This window comes from Schistocerca cancellata, chromosome 1, assembly GCF_023864275.1.
Source record: "Schistocerca cancellata isolate TAMUIC-IGC-003103 chromosome 1, iqSchCanc2.1, whole genome shotgun sequence".
Lineage (NCBI taxonomy): Eukaryota > Metazoa > Arthropoda > Insecta > Orthoptera > Acrididae > Schistocerca > Schistocerca cancellata.
The window spans coordinates 178,834,891-178,856,590 of NC_064626.1; the positions used below are offsets into that span (position 1 = coordinate 178,834,891).

At 37.3% G+C, this 21,700-nt stretch overlaps 1 protein-coding gene across 1 annotated transcript in view; it reads left to right on the forward strand.

Annotated features, from left to right (window-relative positions):
• The window catches only part of LOC126168267 (calcium-activated potassium channel slowpoke), a 908,898-nt gene that overhangs the window by 761,205 nt on the left and 125,993 nt on the right, over positions 1-21,700 (forward strand). The window contains exon 19 of the mRNA XM_049920542.1: positions 8,513-8,737. Within this exon, the coding sequence (XP_049776499.1) occupies positions 8,513-8,737 (225 nt within the window). The remainder of the gene's footprint in view (positions 1-8,512; positions 8,738-21,700) is intronic.

A 21,700-nucleotide genomic window follows, 5' to 3' on the forward strand; every position in this document is an offset into this window, starting at 1 on the left:
GGCTGGGTGATATTAAGAAAGTTGACCAAGATTCGATTCTAGGTGCTGTATTTTGTACCTGGAGAGACATCTGGTGGAGTGGAAATTAGCAGATGAGGCATACATATCACAGATTAGTAGGTTATATATTGATATGACTACCACCAAGTTATCAGCTTCCACATGTAGGTAATTGTTATGTGTGTTTCTTCTGCCACGGCTTAGTAGGTAGATTTTTTATTGATTATTTTCATTGATGTATTATCTCCTGTGACCATCATTCCTTCCTATGTAACCTCATTGTCAATCTGTGATATAATCTATCTTGTTGAAACTGTCATCTGTTTTCAACCTTATGTGCTAGTTCACTCACTTAGTTATTTGTACCACCTGTACTAACCAACATCTTGCCCCTTCATCTTTTCTCATACCGATTTCTGCGCATTTAGAAGAATCCATTGTTATTTATGAACTTGCATATAACTCTGTGATTATGGTTCACTATCCACTACAGGGCCTTCGCCTCGTCTTTTGCTGATTTGTTTGCAAATTTGACAGAACTTGTGTTTTCTTGACCTCTTACCACTTACATGTTATTGCTATCTCCTGCGTTATTTTGTTTGTCAAACAAAGTAGATTTCATTTTCTCCAACAATGTCCTCTTTCTGTTTGTCCCATTTTTAAGCTTCTGTCTGTTTCCAGGTCCTTTCCATGAACTTTCCCAATCACAGATTATTGTTGTAATCTTTTCCTGTCATAATTTATTTGTATCACGTTATCCACTTTTCTCACAAGAAATTCTTTCCCTCTCATTACCTCTTGTTAACCCTTGTCTGTTCTCAAGATTTCCATACATATTTTTCTACATTTTTCTGATCTTTATCCTTACTTCTTGTCCTTTTTCCTCCCACCCCCACCCCCACTGCTTCTCTTTTGCCTCTTGCACCATTTATAATACTTCAAACCCACCTATTTTGGCATGATGAATCACATCACATATTATATTCGGTCCTTTTGAAAACATGTTTTAATGTGCTTGTACTTGGCAGTAGTCTGCAAAAGCTTAACATTGAAATTCCCTGTTTCTGGATGTAATCCTGCTCCACACTAGCCCCTTTTACAGTTTAAAATACAGCAATCTCTTGCACTTAGCCACCTTATCTATGATGCATATGACTCATCTGCCAGTTTCTACTCTAGCAGACTTCTCTCCTCCTACAAAGTCCTCTAGTTATCTGCCCATCATGTTTCTTTGCATGGTATCATCCATCAAGCCAACATCACACTGCAACAATAGGCCAGACGTCACCTCAAAAAGGTAACCCACTTTCTTCTAAACAACCTCAGTGGTGTGATCCATCCACCAAACAGCCACAACCATCTATCACCACTCCTCTCCTACAAACCGAGCATGACCAACATTCTCAACATCCCCAGCCTTCACCACTGCTTCCTAGGCCAATTATAATTAATGATCCCAAGAACTAGTCAAAACATTACAGTGTTCCCAAACTCTCATTAAGACACTCTCCCCTCCTGAATGACATAATTAATGAAAGGTCACACTTTCACCTCTAAACATGCATTTAATCATGCTGCTTTGGTGAAGAACCTACTTTCCTTTGTGTGTAATTTCATGTTGAAATATCACTTTGCAATTCAATCCTGAAACGTTTCCAACAGCAAACCTGACACTGAAACCGTGCCTTGAACAGTTCTGACAGCATTTCCAACTTCACCCACCACCCGTACCTCAAAATCACCTCTTATAACCCTTCCAGGAATTCCTAACATCTAGCATTGCTTCACAACCATATCTCAGGACCCTACAACATGACCTTAACCTTTCCTCTGCAGATCTCCAGGCTCATCATTCCCTAAAAACTTATGATTCATCATTCTCCTCTCGGTAAACAAACAATCTGTACAGTGATACTGTACTGATGGGAGTATGTAAGTGAGAGTGCCTTCAAGATCCCATCTCTGTAATACAAACTGACCTACAGTTCCTCCTTAAAATCTCAGGCCCCTGACAAGGACTTACACCTCAATCCATAGAATGCTTTATCCCACAAAAGCCACACACTCCCAGCAGGTACCTTCTTCCTAAGATTTGCAAACCCAATCATCCTGGCCATACCATAGTTGCTGGTTTTGCCATATGGGGTCATGGTGGTGCTGAACTGTTAAAATTCTTGGACTCTCTAAATACATTCTCACAATTAAATTTCAAATGGTCTTTTTCCAAATCCCATCTCAATTTCCTTGATGTCGTCCTCATCCTCACTGTGGGTCAGCTACACACTTCTGTCCATATTAAACCTACTAACAAATAACAGCACCTGGAATCTGACAGATGCCATCCTTTCCATGTCAAATGTTCCCTACAAAATCGCCTTGGCATTTGAGGCAAATGTATTTGTTTAGATGCAGACTCCTTACAGCAATACACCACCATTATCACCTCAGCCTTCACTGGATGTAATTGCACCAGCCTAGTTCAAAACCAGTTTTCATAAGTCAACACATCCAATCCTGGTACTGCTGATCCCTCCAAAAAACGAGTTAGGAGTACCCTTGTTGTCATCCAGTACTACCCTAGTCTTGAACGTATTAATCAGCTACTTTGACAAGGCTATGGTTTCCTAAAATCACACACTGAAAAAGTGAGGTCCATTCTGTCTGACATTTTGCCCACCACATGTCGAATAGTTCCCAGAACCTGCCTCCCACTCCCTTTTCCCTGCTTTCTCCCCCAATATCTGCAATATCCCATTCAGAAGCTATGCTCCTTCTGCACTCCTTTCCTTACCCTGTGGCTTCTACCCCTGTGACCATCCCTGCTGTAAGACTTGCCCTATGCATGCTGCTACCACAACCTACACTAACTTTGTAACTGGTAAAACATATACTATGAAAGAGAAAGCCATGTGTGAAATGATGCACGTTGTGTACCAGGTGTTATGTAAACACTGTTCAGCCTTTTGCTTTGGTATGACAACCACCAGGTTATCAGTTAGTATGGATGCCTATAGATAGAGGGTGTGTACTTGCACCACACAACTACGGTGATGTTATTACCAAATGCATCCAAACAGGACCAATGTGCTGTTACACTTTTCTTGGCTGGTATGTCAGTTACAGGGCAGCTGGAGAAATTACAGTGTGTAATTAAGGTGAAACAGCCAGGGAAACATTATAATGGGTGCTGATACCTAAAGATAAAGCATGTTCCCATATTGTAAATGTCATAACACAGAAGTTATGCCAGCTCAAATAGATGCTCAAGAACCCACCCTGTACTCCTGATTTCTCCTCAAGTGATTATGATGCCTTCAGTCCCTTAGAAAAGGCCTTGGAGGGCTGACACTCCAGTCAATGTGGATGTGCAGCAGGCAGTTACGAACTTTTCACAGAGCAGGACACTGTGTTTCACCAAATGGGTATCTTCAACATGGTGCATCATTGGTATGATTTCCTCAATGCTCACAGGATTGTACCTTGTTAGCATACTGATTGTGGACTGTATGGCCTTTGAACGGAAACTTTTTGATTGCCCTTTATCTTTATATAAGTGTGTGTGTGTGTGTGTGTGTGTGTGTGTGTGTGTGTTTTACAAATAGTTAAGACAGTGAAAGAGGACACTTTAAGATATAAATAAATAGGATTATGCGGGTGCATGGTGACAGTACCAGCAACAGAACAGATCGCCGCGAGATTAAAGACTAAAATTAAGAGAAAATAGCCCATTCATTAAGTGTTCTATATTCTTTTTGAAAAATAAAGTGAAAACATGAACTGGAAATATTTCTAATAAGTAGCTTAAGCTAAGCCTATTACTGAAATGCCTTTTTAGCATGGTATTATTGAAATGCCTTTTTAGCATGGAACTAATATGGATGGAAACTCAGGTATTAATTTGCTTGTCCAATAACGATAGTGATAAATATCATACAACTACATACTGATACACATAATTCAAATAGTTATTGTGCTATGGAATTTATATTCATCTTTTATGTACAAGTAATATTTATTTATTCTCCATGGACAAATACAAGGATTTGTTTTGGATAGTTTACATATTGATCATTTCCCCTTATAACATTGTGGGAAACAATTATATAAAATAGGTCTAACAGATAAAAAATTATGCAACTATTTTTTTTGTACATGTAAATACTATTTATACAAATGAAAGTATTCTACTCCTCTGAGAGGAATTCCTTAATGCTATAAAAACACTCATTGCTGAGGAACTCCTTCAAGTCAATTTCAAGGCAGCCTGTGTGATATCACCTGACATTCCCTGTGCATATGTAGTTCAATAAATATAATCTTTATTACAATAATGAAAATTCCAAAATGAGAATTATAAACAAAAACTGTAAAAGACAGATACTCATCTATAGCTTTAGCATGGCATACCGAAACACATAACAGCAGCAGTGCATTGCTAGATTTTGAGCTACATTACTGTTTTTCTAGCTTCATAATCACAGATTCTTACATGAATTGATCATCATGATCACATTTGGATGTATGTGTAACATTATGTGTAAGAGTGTGTTCCTAAAATAAAATAAAAAATAACAGTATCCCAAAAAGCTAGTGCGAGTGAACAGAATGACAGCATGCATTGTACTTCATCCATGAAATAATCAAAGTGTTTTGAGTTCTGTATACTTGAACATGATTACCAGGATACAGAGCCAAGGTCTGTATCCAAAGTAAATAAAGACAGTTTTCTGTTGTAATCTAACAGAAAGTTAATATTTGGATGTCTTTTGATGTATGGTACTTTGCTTTCACAATTTCAGTTGCGACTTTTTAGTGTGATAGGGTACAATCTGTATATTGTAGATGTTTCTCAATTCTTTGAAAAAAAAAAAGCAAGGTTGTGGCACTTCCCATGTTATCCAAAGGGGGCTAAAGTTACTACCTGTATATGAAAGAGTGAGTGAATAGCTCTAATGAAAAATCATCCAGCCAGTACACTCTCTAACCACTGTAATCATACATACTGCTATGATGTGTGTTAGTCCTCTGTAATGGCTTTTCAGTTCTCTTGCGTGGTGAGTAGATGTTACGCTGCACTCCTCTCTGAAAATAAAATTATGTTCAGTCCCACGTGAGTGTAGTGGGGCTCCAATTCACTATAGCTTACTTATTGGTACATTTCCAGCAAAACTCTCTTGTACTGATTTGTGCTTAAAGGGCTGTAATTCAAGAAAAGAAATAGTCTACCTCTGTAATGATATATATGACAAAGGGGAATGGCCTGAGGACTTTGCTGCAACAGTTATGATACCAATAGAGAAAAAGAGAAATACTAAAAAATGTGAAGAGCACCGGACCATCAGTCTAATTTCTCGTGCAGCTAAAGTCTTGCTGAGAGTGTTCAATAGAAGGTTATATGGCAAGCTGGATAGAGGGATTGCAGAGGAGCAGTTCAGATTTAGAAGAGGAAAAGGAACAAGAGATGCTACTGGCCTGCTAAGAACTATAGGGGAAAGATATATGGAAAAGGGTAGAGTAATCTTTGCTGTTTTTATAGATTTAGAAAAGTCTTTTGACAGAGTTCAGTGGAACAAGCTGATGAATTTCTTGAAGAGGAGAGGAGTAGATTGGAAAGAGAGGTGACTGATACAGAATCTATATTTACACAAGAAAGTAAGGATAAGGATTGGAAATGAAATGTCAGAAGGAAGCAGCATTAGACAAGGTGTTAGACAAGGTTGTTGCCTTTCCCCACTGTTGTTTAATGTATACCTTGAAGAGATTGTTGCGAGAAGCTTAGATGGGAAAAGAGGAATATGTATTGGTGGAAAGAGAATAGAATGTATCATATTTGCTGATGACATGGTATTAGTGGCAGAAAGTGAGCAGACAGTGAATAACATGCTCAAAGATCTGAATGAAGCTTGTGTGGAATATGGGATGCAAATAAACACAGCAAAAACAAAGAGTATGGTCATCAGTACTAGACGCAGACTGTCCAATATTAAAATAGGACAATCTACCATTAGCCAAGTAAGTGAATTTAAATATCTCGGAAGCACAATAACTGAAGACTCGAGATGTCACCAGGATGTGAAAACTCAAATTGCCATAGTGAAGGAGGCATTCAACAAAAAGAGGAGACTCTTATGTGGCAAATTAGATAAAGGACTAAGATAAAGGCTTGGCAAATGTTTTGTCTGGAGTGTGTCACTATATGGGGCAGAAACATGGACACTGAGACGAGAGGATGAAAAAAGGTTAGAAGCATTTGAGATGTGGATGTAGAGGAGAATGGAGAGAATAAGCTGGATGGAAAGAGTGAGTAATGAAAGAGTATTGGAAAGGGTTGGTGAGAAAAGATGTCTGCTGAAGGTTGTAAGAGAAAGGAAAAAGAACTGGTTAGGACATTCATTGAGAAGGGAGTGCTTGCTTGTAGATGCCTTGGAAGGATTGGTTTGTGGGAGAAGACTGAGAGGAAGAGGGAGATACAAGATGATAGACAACATAAAGGGAAGAGGAAATTATGCAGACCTGAAGAGGATGGCAAAAGACTGGACAGCCTGGAGAACTACCATGTGAAAACCTGCCTTTAGGCAGAACACTGATGATGATGATGATTCAAGTTTTACAACACAAGAAACCATCTGCAATCTGATTAATAAAATGAAAGTAAATTTTAGTTACATTATATTTTATCATTCCAGTTAATTAGCATGCATTCTTTATTCAAATGTTCTTGTAAGTTTTTAAATGCTCAGTGCCCTTTCCTTCTTAAAACATTACAACAAAGCCTTTTTCATGTCTATAATCTCAAAGGAGACAGCATATTTCATTTATCCATCCAGGAAAACAGCAGAACATTCTTAAGCATAAGAAATTAATACATTGCCATACCAAAGGAGAATGCTTTTTTTTAAAAAGAACTGCCTGGTGCTGTTTAGGTTTTCACACTTGCGGACAAATGTTACTCTCATCAACAAATCGTGTTCTCTCTATTGAGTCCTCCTTAATCCCAACGGATGGCAAAACTAACATCTGTCCCAGATTGTCTTTCTCACTGTCTCCATCATCTGCAGCATGAAAAACAAAATAAAATCCATTTTAATTACTACCACCTCTTTACCTACCAAATTTAAAACATTTTACTTAAATTATATTTGATTTATGTGCTGCAAGAAATTATCTGCATTCTATGGGATACAAAAAACACACAGCTTGTGAACAAAATTTGTGGGAAAGTTTGTACGCAAAAAAGTGTTACCATATGCTAGTAAAGTCACTATAAAGTTATGTCTTTCTGTATGTTATGTATCAGTAAGTTACACATAAGTGGTTGCCATTACTCGTTTTTGTTTAACTATTTATTAAATCTTACACTTGTGTTTTGGAAAGAATATTGGGATTTTGCAAAACTGAGGTACTGAATATACTGTTTGTTACTAAAATGAAATAACCAAACATGTTTTTGTCCAAATGCTCAACAGTTAACAAACCTAGCTTCATAGCAGATACCTCTTGCATGAATGCAGCATTTTCTACTTAGACAGTAGACAAAGATAAGATTAGAGAGATTAGGGCTCATATGGAGGCATATAGATAGTCATTTTTTCCTGCCCTATTTGTGAGTGCAACAGGAAAGAAAAGACTTGTACTGGTATATAGTATCCTCTTCCATGCACAACATGGTGGCTTGTGGAAATGTCTGTAGATGTAGATTTATTTAAACCACTTCTACATTCCACAACTAATTTCGTCTTTCTAAGCCATTATCTAGTGATTACTAGAAAAGGTACCATATCTACAATAATGCCAGTGTATTAACATTATGTGCTCCAATTACTTTTGGTTTTAAATTTAGCAAGAGATATTTTCAAATGAAAAATAGATATCTTTGGGTTTGTAGAGGAATATCTTCGTTAACAGAACTCAGCACAAATTCAAATAAAAATTGTCAATATAGAAAGGTGTATTTCATTTCATTATTGAATTTCTGCATGAATTAATTATTTCACCTCCCATCTTCACTCACTCACACACACAAAACACACACACACACACTTTTGTGTACATTCTCTCTCTCTCTCTCTCTCTCTCTCTCTCTCTCTCTCTCTCTCTCTCTCACACACACACACACACACACACACACACACACACTTTTATGATTAATGTTTGTCTATTTTGGCTAATGAGGAGATAACCTCCTTTTATGTGTGTGGTAGTCTAAAAAGTAAGAAAGGAATGCTAGACATTTCGAACTGTGCATCAGTTCCATTCAGGAGACATTTATTGTTGTTTATTGCTCTCATAAGCATTGCTCCTCACAGGCTGTTGTAGGTTTGATATCTTTAATGGGAAATCTGTGGTGTTTAAAGCACAATGTACGAATTGATGTTTTGGAATGTGTTTGAGGAACTGATGAGAGAGAGAGAGAGAGAGAGAGAGAGAGAGTGAAAATGCAGTCTTGTCATCTAACAGTTTAATTATTGATGGGTGGTAATTCTAATATCATCATTTGTTTTCACACTAACAGGATCGGAACCAAGCTGCAATGACTGTTCTCAATGGACATGTTGTTGTCTGCCTCTTTGCTGATCCAGACTCACCACTTATTGGTCTCCGAAACCTTGTGATGCCATTAAGAGCTTCCAATTTTCATTATCATGAGTTGAAGCATGTGGTTATAGTAGGATCTGTAGATTACATTAGAAGGGAGTGGAAGATGTTACAGAACCTGCCTAAGATATCAGTTCTGAATGTGAGTACCACTTTGTTACCTGAAAAATAATTTTAATATAGTCAAATGTTTCTGTACTTCATTCATCACTTCTTAATATATGTTGCAGCACACAACACAAATGAGCACTGATTTTTTTAATTTCTTTATTGAACACAACATACGATGGCACAACATACAATAAAATGAAACCACCCAGAGGCTGTACAAAGTTAGTGGTGTGACAATACCCAAATCTTGAGGACTGCACAATAATTAACACTTGACAGCATGGAGCAGCTTGATTCTGGGAGGCTCATGTTGGCCTAGATATAGACAAGCATAGGTATCACTGGTACTGGCGGCACTAGTTTTTAGTTGGAGCACGCAGCCGGTGTTGTAAACTTATGCTGGAGGCAGCTGGTCTAGCCTCTGGTGTTGATCCCCATATTACGGGCCTACAAACTTGAGCTCAGTGCATTGAGTAATGTCTATTGTGACTCAGTGAACCAAGTTGCTTGTGCAGCATATGGATCTGGAGTGAGCAGATGGTGAAAGTTTGAGAGTTTGGGATAACTGTAGGTTTACCACAAGAAACCTCACTAATGTAATGTAGGCCCTTGGCTTCATTTGTAATTAACGCCGAAAGTCAATTCTCCAAGTAAGAAATCAGATAGTAAATGTCTACCTTCTTCTTGCTCACTGTTTTCTTTTTCAGCTGGTCACATTCAGTGCAGTTTACTTTAGTTGTTTCCCATTCTCATTTTTGACGCAGGCTTTGGACTACCACTGGCTGAGTTAAAAACCTTTTTTTTCTTTTATTTACTTGTTTATTTTTTATTTTTATTTTTTACTTTCCCTTACTTGAAATGTACACAGTTACTAAAACATCCTAGTATTTATTTTGTGTGTGATATTTTTCGAAACATGGCACCATGCAGAGAACCTTTGCATCTAATGCATGTTATTTTTCATTGTGAATAAGCAGTGCATACAACACAGCATCTCTGGGGAATCTCCTTTTCCTCTATTGCTACTAAGAACGCTGGATAAAGTCCTTCTTTATTCTTCAGTTGGAAGGGGTTTTCTTCTTTGGTTGTCCATGGGATCGCACTTTTACACATTTGACCTTGAAAATTATGAAGCAACTGGGGGATTATTTCCACGTGGTATTTTGCTAGTGGTATCTTCTGTTGCTTTTGTATTTCAAAAATAGATTTTGCATTAAGCACACACAAGTCAGTCAAATGAAAGAATACTTTCTTGTACCACTTGATTGTCTTTCAGATGCACTGTACAGAAGCTAACATGTCTGTCTTATCAACTGCACCCATTGACTTATTACAGCTTCAGCTTGTTTTGGCTCAGTTTATGTTCTTTTTTCTCTGTCTTCATTTACAGTGGAGAGCATCCAGACTTTTTCTTGTCCATCCATTTTAGTGTCAGTAATGCTCCACAGGACTTGAACTGTATTTTCCCATTTTTCACCTTGTCTGGCAATGGTGGTAGATGTTTCCCATTTTTGCGTACTGTTCCGATGGCATTTGTACATTTATCATGGAACCCCAGGAATAAGTCGGGGCTTGAATACCAATTATCTAAATAAATGGTATGACCTTTGTTAAGGTATGGTTATAACAAACTCACAACAACATCACCTGATTTTTCCCCAGTCAGAATTTCCAGAATCTATTTCCATGGCAGCACCAGTGTAGACAATATAATCCAAAATATAATTGGTTTGTTTGTTGCAAAGGACGAGAATTTTAATGCCAAAATGGCTACATTTATTTGTTATGTACTGCTTAAATCGGAGACGTCCTTTGAAAAGTAGCAGACTTTTGTTGATCACTAGGTTTTCAATGGGTTATTTTTTGTAAGATCTACAATGAGACGTATTTTTACAAGAGTATCTTGAGATGTGGTGCAATTGTCACTGAAGTGCAATAAATGCAGGATCAGCTTGTATCAGTCCCTGGCCATCATGTTAGAAAGTATTGGTGTTTGAAGCAAAGAATCTGTCAACCAATATTTATTCGCTTCTAATGTTTTTACTTCTGGGAATAAGCAGAGAACACACTAGGAAACAACACAATTCTGCTGGCCCTATATGGTTCCAGTGTGCTAATCTCCTGGGTACTGTCGTCATTTTTTCAATAACAAATTTATAATAATTATTGGTCTGTGTACAGATGGCAGAACCAAATTCCATGGGCACAAGTAAAAAAAAAAAAATCGAAATGACTTGCTGACTCTTCGAAGTCTGCTTCTAACCCACTAAATGTGTTCACAAAATGGTGTCGTTTCATCACTGGATGATTCTCCGTCTAATCATACTTTCTTTTTCTGATGAAGTTTCAATTACTTCATCTTCTTTTCCATCTTCAGAGGCAGAATCTTCTGTTCATGATGTCAAGGATTCAGCAATACATCCAGATGCATCCATCTCTTCGTCAGAAAAAAAGCTCTGAAATATCACTATAATGTTCGTCACCACTGTTCATAAGAATATCCATTATCTCCTTGTCTTATAAATTGGGTCCCGAAATGGCAAAGGCTATGCATGCGAATGCTGTCATATCACCAGAAGCGAAAAGAGGACTAGCCAAATGTTAGACACATAAGCAGAAAGGGCCCAGGGGAGGAGAAAATTAAAACACTTTCCTACATTACAAAGAAGACCAGATAATGACGCTGTTGTCAGAAATGTGGACAACAGCAAGTAGCCATTCTTATGTATACGTCTACTTGCCCCCAGGCTCTGGCATATATGCATGCTATTAGTCATCTGTACTTTCCACCTGCCAAGTGTACACAAAAGCCCGTAGCCATCTGGACTTCCCACCCGCTGTGTGTACATTTACACTCATAGCCGTCTGGCCTTTCTACCTGCCGGGCATATATGTACGCCTGTAGCATGAAAAGGATAATTCATTTCACATTATGAAATTATTGTCAGCAGTGAAATTTGTTTTATACCTTAGAATCATGTTACAATTTGCTCCTAACATAACTTCCAAATGATGTATTACTTTATAGAGTCCTCATGAGTTCGTCACAAGATGCAACATTCAACTACACATGTCATTTCACATTTCTTACACATTGCAGCTGACAGTAAGGTAGGTCATGGAAAAATTATTTTAGTTGAATGCAGCATTTGATGGCAAACTTGATAATAGAACAAAGGGTTACTATTGTGAAATAATCTTTGAAGTCAGATATTACTCTGTGTACTTAGTTGCCTTGCCCTATTTCCTGTTATTTTTGCATCAGGTAAGCAGAAATAAACTGAAAAATTTTATTAATAGGAAAGTATTTTAATGTTTATGTTAATTTTTAGTAGGTCTCTGAGTGTGTCTGCATTATGTTAAGTAATATTAGTGACAACTAAGCTCTCTAACATCAGTAACTAAAGTTTTCCTCAGAAAAACATGAATAAATGTTTCTGCTTGTAAAGCTGTACCTATATCCATAAAGCTTGTCACAGTTTCCTCCTCAACAACTGTTCTTCTGTCCTTATCTATAAAAAACCTTGGCAGTTCCTATTTTCTCCAGCAACAGCCAAACTCCTCCTTTCAAACACCCGGGGTGGATTCCCATTGTTACCCTTTTCTGTCCAATCTTTCAGTTCATCAATATAGTCTTTTTATCATAAAATGCAGACTGTCAAGGCTAGAATTTGTGTTTCTGCTGTGTCTTGGGCCATGGCCTAATCCCATAAAACAAATATCAAAATGGATTTATTCGTCTGTTAAGGAGAGAAATGAGGTTATTCATCCCAGACACAACTTCTCTGTGTGATCTGTAACAGCTTGCTGTCATCAGTCGAACCACTGAAACATAATGTCCAAAGCCAGCAATATACCCAGATCAGCACCTTTACCCCAAAAGTCCTATAACCTGCAACTGATTCCACTGCAAAATCTTTTCCATCTTCCCACTTCCTCCAACTTCATCAAAAGTAAAACCCACAATATAAGGCAGCCATTACTCACATCACACATAACATTTAGTAACTTCACTGCATGGCCATCTGCAGAAATTTATCCAAGAGAGGACAGGATTCTAAAAATTCCAGTTTTCACATAAATGAATCAGTGAGTTTGAGGACATTTCATGACCCAGAACAAAATTTAATAGTAGGGACAAAAACATATTGGGTATCAAACAATATGCTGAAGTTGGATGCAGCACAGAATGGGAAATTGAATTTAACTCTCATACGAATGAGTTTGTTTATTTTACTAATAACCTTCTCCATTATAATCAAACTTAACAAAGAAGTATATTTCATTGTCTTTAAATGGACTATCTTACCAATAATTTAGTAAAACCTTGGACTAATTTGCACAAGCAAATACTGTTTTGAAAAACCTACTTATCATCCATATAATACGAATCAAGTCAACGTCTCCCAAATGACCCATATAACCATCTACTGCAACAGTGTGCCAAGGACTCTGCAGAGTGACTGCTGCTGCTTGGAGCACTAAACATGGGGCAGACAAACCCACTGTTGAGGTCACCAATGCTATTGTCCTTTAGGCTTGTATGCACATACCAGTATTTGAACGAACCATGAGAACAGCAGACTTAACAGCTGTCACATTGATTTATAATCTGAAATTACATCTATCATATCCAATGAGTTATGAATAATACTAAAAATATTTTTAAAATCAAATCACCTTGAGATCATCTCAAGATATTTGTTTGTGTAGATCTTGTTACTCTTTTAGAAAAACACAAGTTTTATGGAATTGATGATCTTATGCACAGCTGTTTTGAATCATACTTAATAAAACAGAATGCAGAAGGTTGTGCTGAATAATTCAGCAATGTCAGAGGGGTAGAAAATTCTAGTGACTGAGGAGAGGTCACAAAGGGAGTCCTGCAGGATTCAGTTTCTAGCCACTCCTATTCCTTATGTATTTGAATGACCTTTCACTTAACATTCAACAACCAGAACTGGTACTTTCTGCAGTGGATGCTAATGTTATAATCAATCCCATTACAGAGAAAGCAACAGAAGAGATGGTAAATTATATTTTACAAAGAACTATAAAATGGTTCTCAGAAAGTGGACTCCTCTAAATTGTAGAAAACACCCTATATTCAGTACTGTACAACAGATAGAATCATACACACAGTTGATGTACCACATGAGCAAGTCAGTAAATAGAGCAGAATGCTACAAATTTTTGAGTGTAGATATTGATGAAAACTTGAATTGGGAGAACCATATTACTGAGCTCCTCAAACAAGTTCAGCTACTTTTGCTCTTCAAATAATTGCCAATATGGCAGCAAACAAATTAACCTCCTGACGTCAACAATATCCTATGGAATAATTTTCTCGGGTAACTCACCACTTAAAAAGAAAGTATTGATTGCAGATAAGTGAGCAGTAAGAGTAATATGTGGTGTTCACCTATAGATGTCACATATGTACCTATTAACCCTTGAGTGGTCTCATTGATTGATTGAGTCAACCAGAGTTCACTTTTTCACTCCAAATTTTTAAAAAAGCATTGTTGCAGTGCTGGCAGTTCCAATTATCTTAAAGTTGGATCTCTGTTGGTCACTTGTATTGTTGCTGTATTTGTAGTGCTTGCACATTGACAACAATTGCGGCTTATTTTAGTCCGTGATAAGTTTGGTGTACAGAATCAGCCACGTGACTTGTGATGTAAGTCTTTTTATGGTAATTGTGAATACTGTCTTTATTTTGGATTAAAATCTTTCACTAGCTACTATGTTCTGCTTTTATATATACTTTTATGGCCTTTTTCAAAAAAGGGTTATCAGAGGAGGAGATTGAAAGGCTTCTAAATGAAGGTTCAGATGACATCAAGTGTTCTGAATTTGACTGGGTTGACAGAGAAGAAGAACAAATAGTAGTTGGTGATCACAACAGTGAATCAGAAACAGTAGTAGTTCATTTAGAGGGAGGAGGACATACACATACTGAAGAGGAAACACAATGTCATGAAGATGAAGAAGATGGTGACAATAATTTTGATTTTATGTGTGGGTACTTCGTTGATAAAGATGGCAAAACTAAGTGGTCTAAGGAAAGTTTAAGAGCCAAAACAGCAAAAACGCCCACAAAAAATGTAATAAAAATTCTACCTGGTACAAAGAGGTCTGCTAAGGGTATTAAACAAGAAATGACAGCATTCAATAAGGTTGTTAGTGCAGATGTGATTGATTCATTTGTGGAATACACCAATTTGCATATCAGAAATGTAGTATCACAGAACGTCTATTTTAGAGAGAGAGACATGAAGAAAACTTCTAAGGAAGAGATATATGCTCTCATTGGAATCCTTATATATTGATTGGAAATAAAACAAATGTTGAAGAACTATGGAGTAAAGATGGCACTGGTATGAAGATCCTTAGAGCTTGCATGTCATACAGACAGTTCTTATTTCTCCTCAGAAGCATGAAATTTGATGACAAATTGACAAGAACACAAAGACACAAGAGAAACAAATTAGCAGCAATCAAGTCATATTTAGATAAATTTGTCACCAGTTGTAAGGAAAGTTACAGTTTAGGAGTGTTTGTAACCATAGATGAGATGCTGACACATTTTAGAGGGAGATGTTCATTTGTTCAGTACATACCGAACAAACCAGCAAAGTATGGCTTGAAATTCTTTGCTATTTGTGATGCCAAAACATTCTATACAGCATATGTTGAGCTGTACCGTGGAACACAACCTGATGGCCCTTACAAGGTGCCAAATAAACTGTACAATATTGTGCAAAATCTGGGAGAACCTCTGCTGGGATCAAATTAGAATATTACTTTTGATAATTGGTATACCAGTTATGCACTGGCAGTCTCACTTTTGCAGAGAAGCATCACATGCATTGGAACTCTGAAGAAAAATAAAATGGAAATCCCTCTGGAATTCCTACCTCTGAAATCTAGGAACATTGGGTCTTCACTGTTTGGATACGAGAAAGATATCACACTGGTGTCATAAGTGCCCAAAAGAAACAAATGTGTCATTCTGCTGAGCACCATTCACAGTGAAGACACAGCTGATGAGAATACCAATAAACCGCACATTATCATGGACTACAACATGACAAAAGTAGGGGTTGACACAGTCAACCAAATGTGCAGTAGATATTCTGTTGCACGAGTAACAAGGAGGTGGATGATGGCTGTATGGTTCGCTTTACTAAACATCGCTGGTATCAATGCCCAAATACTGTTTCACTGCAATGTAGAAAACCCCCCAAAAAATAAGAAGGCTATTTTTGAAAGAGCTGTCCCAACAACTTATGAAAGATCATTTAATTACAAGATCCCACATTTTGATGCTTCCAAATGATCTCAAAATATTTTTGGTGCCTTATAAATTGCAAGAACCTCAAGAACCAGAAGAACCTTGAAACAAAAAGAAGAGTTGTTGCGTTATGTGTGGCAGAAAAAACAATGTTGTCACCACAATTCATTGCAGTCAGTGTAAGATGTTTGTATGCAACAAGCATTCCACAGTTGTGTGTGAAAAGTGTGCATGTAGCACTGTGGATGAGGTAAAGCAACAGGATGAGTAAACTCTGTTTTTATGTAGAAACAATATAGTCATGTTCAATATAAAGAGTATAATCCAATAAATGCTGTATGAGTAACATGTACTGAGAAATAAATGCAGGTCAAATGTGGTTTAATGTTATCCTGTGTGTTAGGAATATATTGTTGAATGAAAAACTAGGATTCTTTAATTAGATTTTGTAACTGTATCTTCAGCAATAATAAAGGTCAAATATTAAAATTTGTATTTCTATTAATTAAAAAGCCAAAATAAACTCCCACTGGTGTTACAAAAATTGGTGAGACCACTTGCGGGTTAAACAAGCTAGGTATTTTAACTGTATTGCCACAATAAATTTATTTGTAATGTATTATCATAAATAATCCATCAAAATTTGAGAAGAACAGTGATGTCCATACCTACAACACTAGAGGGAGAAATGACCTTTATTAAAGCTTCCAGTGGCTCAGAAAGGAGTTCATATGCAGGAACAAAAACCTTTGATCATTTACACAATTACGTAAAATGTCTGACAGGTAGTAAAGCAAGTTTTGAATCTAACTTAAAATAATTTCTCCTGTTTCTCCTGGACGACTTCTACTCTATTGATAAATTTCTGCTTAAAAGCTGATAGTCTGTAAAAAAAAAAAAAAGAAAAAGAAAAAAAAAGAAAAAGAAAAAAAAAAGAAAGAAAGAAAGCAAGCAAGCAAGTATGTATAATACCCTGTAAACTGACTCATTCAACATTATTTCAATAAAAGACTCATTCAACATTATTTCACTAAAAGACTCATTCATATGATTTATGAAACATGTAACTAATCCAGTAAGGTGAACAACGTCAGATGTTGAGTGATCACTCTGAAGGAAATGGAGATGTTGCATTTCTGTGTGAGACAGTGTTATTGGCTGCTGGCACAGTTTAAAAGGGCCTCATTGTGAGTCTTCATGGTCGAATTGTACAATATCTGGATTTGCAGGGCATTCAGATGTGACAGTGGCCTGCATGAGAGTGTGAGGGCTGGCATACTCATTGTAAAGTTCTGTTTATCATATCTGACTGCTGCATGGGAAGTTAACTGTATTGTGCACCAAGCATATCACAACACCTTCACATTTGCCCCTGCCATTCAACAACAAATACTGAACTCCCCGTGACACTCTGTGTTACCCTGCAGATAGGTAGGAGACTAGCAACAGACCGACTAGGGAACTGTTTCCCATGTGTAGGCTGCCATTAAAACCACAAAACAAATGGCTGCATTTGAAGTGTCACTGTGATTAGGAAGCAGTAACTGCTGATGGATGACCACCATCAGCAAGTACAGTACAACCTGGGAAGAGCTCCAATTTTTCCAGTGTTTTGGGTAGGCTCAGTGCTGTTACGCCTGGCATCATGGTATGGGAAACCATTGAATATGATTTCAAGTCATGTCTGGTAATCATTAAGGTAAGTCATAAACATCCTGCATCTTCATGTGTTACCTCTTGTATAACAGCATTATGGTGCCGTTTTTCAACAAGACAGCACTTGACCACATATGGCACGTATGTCTATGAATGGTCTGCATGATGCTGAGGTACACTCATGGCCAGCGAGATCCCCAGATCTGTCCCTGATAGAACATGTGTAAAAATAACACTGATGCCAATTTCAATCCAGTATTAGTATCCAAGGTATCAAGGACCAGTTAAGAATAGTTGTGGGCCAGTTTGCTGCAGAAGGGGATTCAATGGCTTTATGACACTCTTCTGAACTGAATCAGTGCATACATCCAGGCCAGAGGGGATAGAAAATTATACTGATAAGTGGGCTCTTACTTCCAAGTTCTTTATAAATCTGACTTTATTTTGTAATTACTCAAATAACATCATGTATCCTCTCAACCTATGAAGTATCAATCCTCTCCTTCTGTGTGCTTAACTTCTTTTGCCTGAGTGTGTACTTTTGTTAATATACCAGCTAAACCTGAAAATTAAAAATCAAGAATTTAAAAATCTAAAAACATTTGAGAAAATTCTATTGATTATTAACAAAAATAATCAACAAAAGTACCACTGATTAAGATTTGGTTCGCACTGACATGACACAATATGTGATACAATACATTAGGCAACTCACAACATGACATAGAAGCAACCTGCATTGATAGAGCACAGAGAAAAGTGGTTAAAGCAACTTAACCAGTTCATATTGGGACAATAGTTGGCACCAAAATGTTTCTCTATCATATTGTCCAGTGCAGCAGAATGATCTTGTTGCTTTGTGCAACTATATCATATGACACAAATAGTGATTCATCAGAAGTACCTCGAAAAAAATTGTTTTATTTTCATTAAGCGTATCTACATCCTCACCCCACTTAGTTGTTCAGTAAACATTTTACTTTTTATGTAAAAGATCCCCCATGAACCATGGACCTTGCCATTGGTGGGGAGGCTTGCATGCCTTAGCAATACAGATAGCCGAACCATAGTTGCAACCACAACGGAGGGGTATCTGTTGAGAGGCCAGACAAACGTGTGGTTCCTGAAGAGGGACAGAAGCCTTTTCAGTAGTTGCAGGGGCAACAGTCTGGATGATTGACTGATCTGGCCTTGTAACACTAACCAAAATGGCCTTGCTGTGCTGGTACTGCAAACGACTGAAAGCAAGGGGAAACTACAGTCATAATTTTTCCTGAGGGCATGCAGCTTTACTGTATGGCTTGGAGAGCTGCATCAAACCAGTCTCAGGACTGAAGACCACAACAACAACAATAAGTAAAAGATTAAAAACAATTATTTTTTACATTTTTTCTACTTTGCATAGTTATTGTGATATTTCGTATAAGTAAACCACCAGGCATATTCTCGAACGTTTGCTGTGACCAATTCACCTGTTCAAATGGTTCAAATGGCTCTGTGCACTATGGGACTTAACATCTGAGGTCATCAGTCCGAAGTTCACCTGTGTTGTGTTTTAGGACATAGATTGCTGGATACTAAAGACAGCAGACATATTGAAATTGTTTTTAATGGCTGAAGGAGAGTGATACCTCTTCCCATTCTTGAGAAAATACATGAGATGTATTGGAGATTGTCTGTAGTGAGGTTGAGAGCTACATGGTACACCGGAGGCTCTGCCTGCTTTTTTTAGGCTGTTGATACAAGCTGAAGTTGCAGATGAAAAACTTATTGAAATGACAATGGGAGTCATCAGCTGATAATGCTGTCTGGATGTTTTTTCAGCTTATACCCCCTGATTTCACAAAACTTTGTGAGAAGTGTAAAAAAAACATCCTATTAGTTCTGAGTGAGCGATTGGATGAAGCTGAGCAGCATGCATCAGGACTTTTCTTATTGTCAGGAGCTTCTTCCATTCCTTCAGAAAAATTGTCTACCCTATACAGAGTTTACCAGTCACTGCTACACCCACCATCACTTCAGATTTAGTGTTTCTTCTGAATATTCCTCAATCTAAATCATATACAACTTTGGGAAGTTGAGAAGTTGTAGAAATACTATCCTAGCCTTATTACTTTGTAACCATTATTTATATATGTACTACACTGAATAGGGTACCATAGTTGGTGGTATTACAAAAAATAAACTTTTCATGCTGTTCTTTTGTAACATCATTCACATACTTTCACAAACTTACTCTATTGTAATGAGTTGCTTTCCACGGGGAAAGTACCAAGTCAAAAATTTGTATCCTATTTTGTCAGAGGGACTGATACCTGTTGCTTTAAAAAAGTGAAAACTGCCTAGACTCATTCTGTAGAAATCACGAAATTTTTGTTCATACTACATCTGAACTATGTTTGATATTTAAGCATTGTGTGGGTGCACCCAGTACTTCCTTTTCTTTTTCAGTTTTTTTATCTTTAAATAGTCATAATCCACAATAACATTTTCTTCAGAATAGCTGATGATTGTTACTAAAACTGAAACAGGAACATGATTCGTGCTGTTTTGTTGCTTGGCGAATCACCAGTTCCAATGTGTATCACATTGGATATGTATTATCCCAGTGAGAATACAAGCGCCACACAAGTCATGTCATGCGACCTTTATTGCAACATGATGTATTGCAAATCGCATTGCACATTGTATTGCCTCAGTGAGAACTGCACCAACTTCTCAATAAGTAACCAGGAAATAAACTTTTAAAACACTTATTCAATTTTGATGACGTATATAACACTTTTATATAACAATTTCTTTGTGTAAAGAACTTCATATTTGATCATTTAAATTCATTTATTGTGTTACTTTAATGCCTTTTATATTTTAAAATTTATTGGCATAGATAAGTTTTAGTAAATAGTTTTTTGAAAGCTACATGTTGCAGCGTTGTTTGGATGAAGTGTAATTGGGGCCAGTACTCAATGAGATTAATGTGGGGAATTATCTAAATACCTCAAATTCTCTGGTACAATTGACTTTTTAACAGCATAAGATCAAACAAAGATGCTCCATCTTTCCACAATTTGACACATTATTGTGCATCCATTCCAACTGAACTGCTGAAATTGTAATTCTGTGATTCCATGTTGCAATATGTTGCATCCCATGGAGTTTGAATACAATACAGGTTATTCATGACAAGATATGTAAGATCCTACTAGGAACAGTGCAATCTATCTCAAGTCTGTATTCTCAAACATAGTCCAGTCTAAACCGTATCATAGTTCTAAAGTCCACAAGACTAATACCATAATGAATTTGATAATGTCATACACCAACTGTACAACCAGGGGAAACTGAAGTGGAACCTCAGGAGGATGCAGTTTGAATTTGTTCCTTTTCATGGCACATGATCTGGAAGGATAGTACAAATTTTCAGGAAACACCAAGTGAAGACAGTCTGCCACCCATCAACTAAAACATAGTCACTGCTTGTTAGTATCAAACACAAACTCGGACTGCAGAAATTTGGGGTCTACCTCACACACTGCCAATGTAAGAAGTCACATGGTGTGTACTGTCAAAGATTGTTGCCAATAACACCAATAGGACACCAGATTACAGCAGCCTAACAACTCAGGAGTCGCCGAACATTGTCTGATGGAGCTACACAGAATTGATTATGACCGTACTGAAGTTCTGACACATATATCTTACTTATGAGACTGTGTCATTAAAGAATATTTTGAGATTCAGGTAAGCATCTCTCTGTGATAGCACCTACATCCTTAGTAATATCTTGGGAACCTTCAATTAGTCTCATTAAGAAAAGGAAGGGAATATCTCACAATGAAGTGACTTTGGGGGAGGTGGAGGAATAGCAGACATGCTGTGAGCATATGTACCTGGGCTTCAGCTGAGGATAGAGCAGTGGGAGAAGTGGGCAAGGAGATTGTGGGTGTAGATAGTGGATAGAATGGCAGGTTGGAGGTAGGAGGAGGAAGAGAGAAAAGTGCCACACCAGCCCTCAAGCAGTCATTTCGTCAACACACCTGA